The sequence below is a fragment of the Arachis ipaensis genome, chromosome B03 (assembly GCF_000816755.2).
Source record: "Arachis ipaensis cultivar K30076 chromosome B03, Araip1.1, whole genome shotgun sequence".
Lineage (NCBI taxonomy): Eukaryota > Viridiplantae > Streptophyta > Magnoliopsida > Fabales > Fabaceae > Arachis > Arachis ipaensis.
This window is the reverse complement of record NC_029787.2, coordinates 6,065,812-6,073,861: the sequence shown is the minus strand read 5'-3', so window position 1 is coordinate 6,073,861 and position 8,050 is coordinate 6,065,812. Positions and strand designations below refer to the sequence as shown.

The 8,050-nt window shown below is 33.4% G+C and overlaps 1 protein-coding gene across 1 annotated transcript; it reads right to left on the bottom strand.

The window, feature by feature from the left end:
• Positions 350 to 6,362, bottom strand: LOC107628995 (probable E3 ubiquitin-protein ligase ARI7). The gene is made up of 15 exons (XM_016331657.2): positions 5,924 to 6,362; positions 5,484 to 5,608; positions 5,191 to 5,296; positions 4,982 to 5,072; positions 4,574 to 4,746; positions 3,723 to 3,827; positions 3,536 to 3,624; positions 3,286 to 3,393; positions 3,018 to 3,108; positions 2,801 to 2,890; positions 2,441 to 2,488; positions 2,077 to 2,148; positions 1,715 to 1,814; positions 1,493 to 1,619; positions 350 to 1,041 (listed from the first exon to the last, which is right to left on the bottom strand). The coding sequence occupies exons 1-15, from the start codon at positions 6,098 to 6,100 to the stop codon at positions 768 to 770; spliced, it is 1,776 nt and encodes a 591-aa protein (XP_016187143.1). The 5' UTR covers positions 6,101 to 6,362; the 3' UTR covers positions 350 to 767.

The window sequence follows — 8,050 nt, the reverse complement described above, 5'->3', positions numbered from 1 at the left end:
AAATAAATATAAAACGTAGTACATGAGAAAATTTATAACTAACTTTATAGTATAAAGCTTAGTCTGAATAATGTTTTACCATAAAAAAAATAGTATAACTAAGGCCAACTTTGAATTCTCTCTGGTAGCGTTGTAAATTAAAATGTTTATAGTTTAATTCTTTGCATTATTAGTTCGTTATCCACTTGTAATTTGAATTTAAAAACCTTGACAATAAACCTTGCTAAGAATACGGCTAAAATAACATTAATAACCAATGTAAATGTTCCAAACTTAGGTTTTTAGGATAAAGTTAGCAGAATTGTAAAACCAGCCACTAAGTTTAAAATAGAAAAATAAAAAGGTGCAGTGATTCAAAATGATGGGGTATATAGTATTTATTTTCAGTGTCTTGTCATGCTTTCAAGGTAAAAGCTGAGCTATCTCATAAAAAGGTTCCAAGAGATTACTGAAAGAAACCAGGACACAAACAAGCATATTTGTGTTCATCTCCAGCTTCAGTTATGGTATTGATCAGTTATACAAGCCTGTTGCAGAAACCTTGTGCATAAATTAAGATATGTAAAATAACTATATACATCAAATTTGGTACTACTGATAAATAGGAGTGCAAAGAGAGCAACCTCCTGTCCCTGACTTCCTTCATCCGGTCAACCCATTCGATGGCTTCACAAATGGAGCAGTGTGGCGAAGAGGAACAACGCCATTTCGGCTTTTGGTGCTGTGGCCTTGGAAGGAGGCAAGTGTTCAAGGGAGAAACCAAATTTTCATCGGCGTGGTTGATTGCATATCTGGCATACTGTGGCGGATCTGACATTTGCGTAGGTACACTGGTCGCAGCTCCAATGACTATTATCATCGGTCATTCTGCTGGACATGCTGATTCGGAAGTTTCCCTTTCCTCTTCCACCTCTCCCCTTGCTGCTTGGTGACGCGCCTTTTGAGCTTGTCGCTTTGCTGGAGGCTGCCCCATTAGTGTCTACATCAGCTAGACCATTTTCCAAAGCCCTAACTAAATTCTCAAAGTAGTTTTTGGTCACACTGCCAAAAAAATAAAAGGATTAGAAAATCAAATGAAGGCTCGTGCCATTCAAATCTAACAACAGCTTCAAGCCACAAAATTTGGAATCCAGTGACGTACCACCGAACAAAACTAAAGACATGTTAAAACAAAATTTCTAGACTATATAACCACGCAGTCATCAAAATATAGAGGCAGTAAATGAGGGAGAAAACGGCAGCAAAAAACTAGGGACAGAATAGGTATTGGTGCATAATATTGCATTTGGTTGAAGCATATCACATGGTTGTAGTATAAATATTACATCAATATAAATGCAGGTTTTCCATATTCAATCCAACATGCCCTTTACTGTTTTTCCAAGGGCACAGATAAGGAAGTAATGACTAATTAAAGCACAAGACCATAAGTTAAAACAAAAGTATCAATAAAAATATCAGAAGGCAAACACATAATAGCGGCAACATGTACCTAGTCAATCCTGCTAGTTTTGTACGAAAGTCATTGAATTCTTTAGATGGGCCATCGGCATTGAGGAACGGTTGTAGTTCCTTTTCGGCACATTGATGAAGTCTCTCGAGACCAGATTCTGCTTCACCTGAAAACAAAAATTACAGTAGGGTATTATTTACGGGAGAAACACAATTTAACACAATTCATTACTAATTGAATTCAAGTTGACAAAAAAAAAACCTTGTAAGTACTCAAAGAACTGCTTTTTGGCATGCTCGTGCTCTGGTAAATAGAACCCATACGCATATGTCCATTTCAGCACTCGCCTACACTCAACTATCTGCAAACATGAGATGTAATTAGGGAGCCATCTATTCCAACCTGAAATTTTCTTGCAATTTTGACTGAAGACAGAGAAACTCGTAAATGGCTAAACAACCGTAAAAACGTATTAACATTGGAAAAAAATACACATGAAATGAGTTTAAGGAAATAGTTTGACGAGTAACCACATTAACAATTAGCCCAAAGCATCTTATTCATGACAGAGAAAACCCAATACACCCACTTCCCAAAAAATAAAAATAATAATAACAAAATACCTGTAGCCAGGCCTCTGTTATGAACTTTAGCTGTGATTCAGGCTGGCATTGAATGTCACTGAGCTTCTCGATCTGCCAAAACAGGGAGGATTAGCCAACAATTATGTGATCCCTAGGAACATAATTACATATAGAACCACATAAAAAAGCAAAAACTATCAAGGGAAAAGTAAAAAAATTCTCTGGTGTATTTCAAGAAAAAATAAACAACAATTACATCTTCCAGGATGTTGCTAACATACTTATAAAAATGTAAAATTATATAAAATGCTCTTTCAGTCATCAAGCATTACATAGATACTACAATAAAAAATTTAAAAGGAAAACAAGATGGTAAATGAGCACGTATGTATAAATAACTTACATGAACAGTTTGCATCTGGTGTAGATCTGCAAGAGCTTTTTGCCTTGACTGCAGCATATTGCACATGGTGTATCAATAAAAGATAGATCAACATATTCTAAACAAAGAATATTTAAGATTCTAGATAGATGCTGCCTTGAATGCAGAACACAGTTTAAAATATAGAAAGAACAAATGAAGCAAATGAGAAAAGCATGAATATTTAGACTGAAACATGATGCAACAATAGGATTATGCTTAGTTGCCTACAAAATGGTAGAATTGCAACTTTAAATTATCAATGGAAGAATTCAGAAACAAAGCAAGATAATTTCTAAGATATATGATGCTGAACAGAATTAAGTATGGAGTGGTGCATACAGATTGATTGCTGGCCCATCGCTCATAATAATGAGTGTATCTCTCCAATGAATTCTTTGCCATCTCTCTTCTTCTTTCAGCATCATCATACTTCAAAAGCAACAAAATTTAGTTCATAAATATATTTTCTAAATAGAGGAGGGTAATATACTAATAGTGGGCCAATTGTAGCCTGAAAGCTGAATAAAGAGATGTTGAGTATTTGCGTGTCTCTTACCACTCCTTCCTGTTTAGCTGCTTCATATCGATTGCAAGCATAAAAACCACCGGTTCTTTCACCATGGTCTGACCATGCACCAAGGCATAGCCTACATATATAAAATGTAATAAACATATAAGTTCATATAAACTCAAATTATTTGAAAATAAGATACTTTATGTTATTCATCTTTACAAAAGACAAGCATGATCCAGATTAATAAAAGAATGACAAATGGAAAAAGAAGAAACAAATCATGCAACAAGAAAGAAAAGAAAACTCATACCAGCAAAATTCAAATTTACATGGTGGTGTGCATGTCATGTGCATGCACCCTTGATTTTTCTCAATTGGTCGTTTGCATTTGGGGCACGGCTTTGAGTTGGCAAGTATCCTGAAAGTGATAATTAAATTAGCAGTAAGCTCAAGCACTCTGTAGATTTTTCCAAAAGGCCAACCGAATCAGCATACGTAGCAAACTTGACCGCCTACAGAAATTTAAATTCGAAGTGAAATCCGAATGAGAGAAACTATACCAGTTCATGTTTTCAGATTCTGCACTGTTCTTCAAAATCCACTTTGAGACAGTGCCACAGTCCACTGGACGATGAGCCTCCTCAGTGCACTGTTGAGAGCCATATACACATAAGTCCTCAAAACAAAAGACATTTTGATAGGAAATACTGTGACATTTGACAAAAAGAAACAATCCAAACAACTTACATTCCAACAAAAGCAATATGAACAGAGGCAAGAGACATCATAATTTCCGCTACCCGCATCAAAAGTAACTGCATATTCACAACCTGGAGCAGGACACCACTTGGACTAGCAAAACAAAGCAAGACAACACAATAAGATTATTACAACTTTACACAGACATTTAAAAGTATATAAACAATAAAAAAAAGCTTTAGAAAAAGTATAAAGGTTATCATGAAATATGATTACCTATTTGACCATCAATTATAGAATTTAGGAATTCACATCATTGAGCTTGTTTGAAATGCTAGAAATTAGAATTCACTCAAGAGTTGAATTCTTTTTCTTGCTTTTAAAAATGAATGGTTTGAATTCCTTTGAGAATTCCAATTCCCATTTTTTCCTCATTTATAAATCAGACCAAGAGAGGTTTGATTTCCAAATCAATTCTCACACCCCTCAAACTTAATATGTCAAACATAAAAAATATCCCTATTTACAATTAATAAAATAACTTTGTCAAGGATAAAATTGTAAAAGAAGAAAATTTAATTCATATAAAAGTTATTCCAAACTAAAGAATTGAATTCCATTCTATTAATATATTGAAGTCATTCCAAACCATGGAATTGAGTTTCTAATAGAAATGAATTCTTTTCTTAAAGGGAATAGAATCTTTTTCTCATATTAAATGGTTTCCAAACAAGCTCTAAATGTCGCTAACAATTAATTCAAAATGCAAAGAATTATGAAACATAATGAAATGATACAAAGCCAATCTATAGACATGTAGATTTCAACTGCAAGTAATAACAAAAAAAAAATATTTCCTTTTATCATGAACAACCCAAAATTCTGTATCCAGCACATACCTTCTTATTGTCTTCAATATACGACCTAAGAAGGTAGCGAGAATACTTCTGTTTATCTTCATCAGATGCTACTCGATTAATCATATCTTGCCCAACAGCAGCACCACATGCGGGATCAGGACATCTCAGCATCAAACATCCAGGGCCATCACTGATGGATGTGCTGATATATCCTAGCATGTCAAATAGAACAGATGTGTAAGATAGAGAGAAAAGAAGAAATTAACCAAGGAATACTAAAGTAAAATGGTTAGATAAAAAAGTCATGAAACAGATCATCAAAAGCAACTTACCCACGCTATAGCTACAAAAAAATGGATCTAGGAAACTAAGCCAAAACCAAAATGCAGGCTTTCAGCATAATACCCAGATTATTTCAAATAACAAGATACAGCACACAAGACTTACCCTCCCAGCATGAGAGACAGAAAGGATGACCACAAGAAGCCATCTCTATCTTAGCACGTGGATGATTTTCGAAACAGATTCCGCAAGTAAGCTGGCCAGAGAAGAAGACGGGTCAGAATGAAATACAAATGAAACTGGAGCAAAAGAAGTAAATAAAACACAATCAGAATTATTGACCAATTGTGAAACCCAAACAATCCATATCTCACCTCTCTAGCATCAGCATGCTCAATGATTGGCTTATCCAACAAGCCAACTGCTTTGCGGACTCGATCTTCTTCAGCAAACCATGCATCATGCACTTTACTGACACTCCTGTAACACCAGCACACGCCTTGCATAAGGATAGAATAAGCAGCAAAGAAATGCAGCATAAGCAAAATATAAACTTTTTCAAACACACAACATGCCGTGATGGATTGTGATCGTAAGCGAATAAATCCGAGTTAAAATGCCAATCAATTCAGGGTTATATAAAACTAAAAAAAACAACTGAATTTACCAATTGTAATGGCGAAGTAATATGCTGGCATCAACTCTTGATATAGAAAGAACTGTAGCTACCCTAGTGATGTCCTCCTCCTGTCTTTGCTGGATATCTGATTCCTTCAAGATGGTAAAATTTTGCTGAAACAAAACAGAAGGTCACCATAAATTAGGGTTTAGCTGAAAACTGTAGCATCATTACGATTTCTATATTTTTCATGAATAAAGGTAAGAACTGCGAATCACGCAAAACAATAATCAAGCTACCTAAAATTCAGCTAGTTTCAATAAATGATCACTGCTATGAATCTCGATCACGTGGAAATAAAAAAGAAAAACCCTTTTTCTTTTGTTTTAAATTATTCCATCAAACAACATTCGCCGATATAATTAATACTAATATTCGAGAATCGGAAAACCGAAATTGGGAACGGAATGGGTAAAAAAAAAAGACACCTCAGGGCGGCGAGACTCGAGCCTTTCGGAATCATCAGCTTCGTCGAAGTAATCATCGGCATCGTCATCGTAGTCGCTGTAGTAATTCATGGCAGCATCCTCCGTGCCGCCACTGTAGTAATCGTCGTCAAGGGATTCAAGGTCATTGGCGTCATGCATATCCTCCTCGGAGTCCATTTATAATTGGACAAAGAAAAAGACACCAAACCAACGAACCCTAAAAGGAAGAAAGTTGGGGGCGAGAAGAGGAACGATCGAAAGACGGTGGCGCAAGAATGTTGAAAAAAGAAGGAAAAGAAAAAAAATAGGGCACAAGGAATTGGGGATTGGGAATTGGAAGAAAGAAGAACAACGAAGAAGAATAAGAATATGTGTTGTTTTTTTTTTTTTGTAATTTTATTTTGGTTTTTGGTGTTTTATTGGTTATTGTCCCAAACAAGAGGTTTATGGATAGGAAGAAAGAAAAAGAAAAAGAAATAGAAATAAATAAATAAATAAATAACGATGATGACTTCATGAGAATAATAAATGTAAAGAAAAAGGTGTAAACGGAAACGGAAAGAGGAAAACAGGAAAATTTATAAGCTGAGAAATAGAGTAGGTTGAGAATTGAACTGAAAAAGCGTTGAGCAAGTGGGTTAGACGGTTAGTTGAGAATTAAAATTGTGATGTAGAATTTGGATTGATTTAGATTCTTTTGGTTTTGTATGTTACAAAATAACTAAAATTTGAATTGTAATTCTAAATTTGATTTCAATTTTACAAAGTCATAAATTTTTAATTGGATGATAATGTAATCCTTTCTTTTATGTATAATATGATATGATATATGATATGATTTAGGATTTGAGAACAATTTCGTTTAATTTTTTTTTTCTCGATTCCATGAAAGTGGTAAGTGAAATTATTATAATTCTAATTTTATATATCATATTAAACATGAATATAAAAATAAAAAATTACTAAATTAATTATTATGTATTTATATATAAATATATATTATTTTTATTCATTTTTAATATATATCCTATATTTTAAAATGTCTTTTATACAAATAATTAATTTAATACGATATTTTTTATGCACAAAATGTAATTATTTATTAGTCTCCCTTTGTAAAACTTAGGGTAACGTCCGTTTAAATTTTCCATATTGTACATGAGAAGAAAAATATCTAGTAGTGTAGTACTATTATGACTGGCATCACATTAAGAACAGGTACAACTTTACCCTAATCATCACCAAACCCTCCATGTGTTGGGAACATTGTACAATAAGCTTTAAGCTTTTGTCTGATTTGTGTGTACCTATCAAATAAGTATGCATCTTTGGGACAATATGATACAAGTCTCCACTCTCCACAGGTATGTCTAAAGATGAGGAGTTTGCAACAGTAGATACTGTTGCTAATTATTAATGTGGTTAGCTTCTAACTGTTGCTAATTGTTAATGTGGTTAGCTTCTAACATTATAGATTCTCTTGGTTTGATGCTTTCTTAGCTTTCTTGACTTTCCTTTTTGTTCTCTCTTCTTCCTTTATTCTTGCATAGGATTAGTCATACAAAATTGAATATTATAAGACATATATAGGTTAATTTCCAAGATTTGGAATATATGATGATATGGGTTGATGGTCTAACATGATTTTCTAAAAAATTAGGTATGTTGATTTAATTTTAATTTTAAAAGAACAAATATTTACATTATTATTTTAGTGATAAGAAACTAATCGTTAGCCAATGAGTTATATCTCAAATGGCATAGTCTTCCTATACTCAATTAAGAAGTTGCGGGTTCGAGTCTCCTACATTCGATAAAAAAAAAAAACTAATCATTTATCACAATTATTTAAAAAAAACAATTATTTTTATCTGCGAATATTTAGAATGCTGATAAAATTATCTACAAAAATATGAAATGAATGTTATACAATAAAAGATAAATTTCTTTTAACAAAAGTATATAAATCTTAAATTTTAGTTAATGCTGTTAAAAATAACCCAAAATATTTATTCTACCCTTATCATTTTCGTTATGGTCTTCTTCACACCCTCTTCTCTCCTATCAATCTAGAGTTCACCATCTCCATAGTCAAAATCATCATCTTCAACATTTCCTCATCATTCT

Bases quoted from the DNA above. Each gene is read 5' to 3' on its own strand.
- LOC107628995 (XM_016331657.2), bottom strand. From the start codon at position 6,100: ATGGACTCCGAGGAGGATATGCATGACGCCAATGACCTTGAATCCCTT. The intron at 4,747-4,981 runs GTAAGTCTTGTG...TTGACATGCTAG, and splicing joins CTGTCTCTCATGCTGGGAGG to GATATATCAGCACATCCATC. The intron at 2,891-3,017 runs GTAAGAGACACG...TTGCTTTTGAAG, and splicing joins CAGCTAAACAGGAAGGAGTG to TATGATGATGCTGAAAGAAG.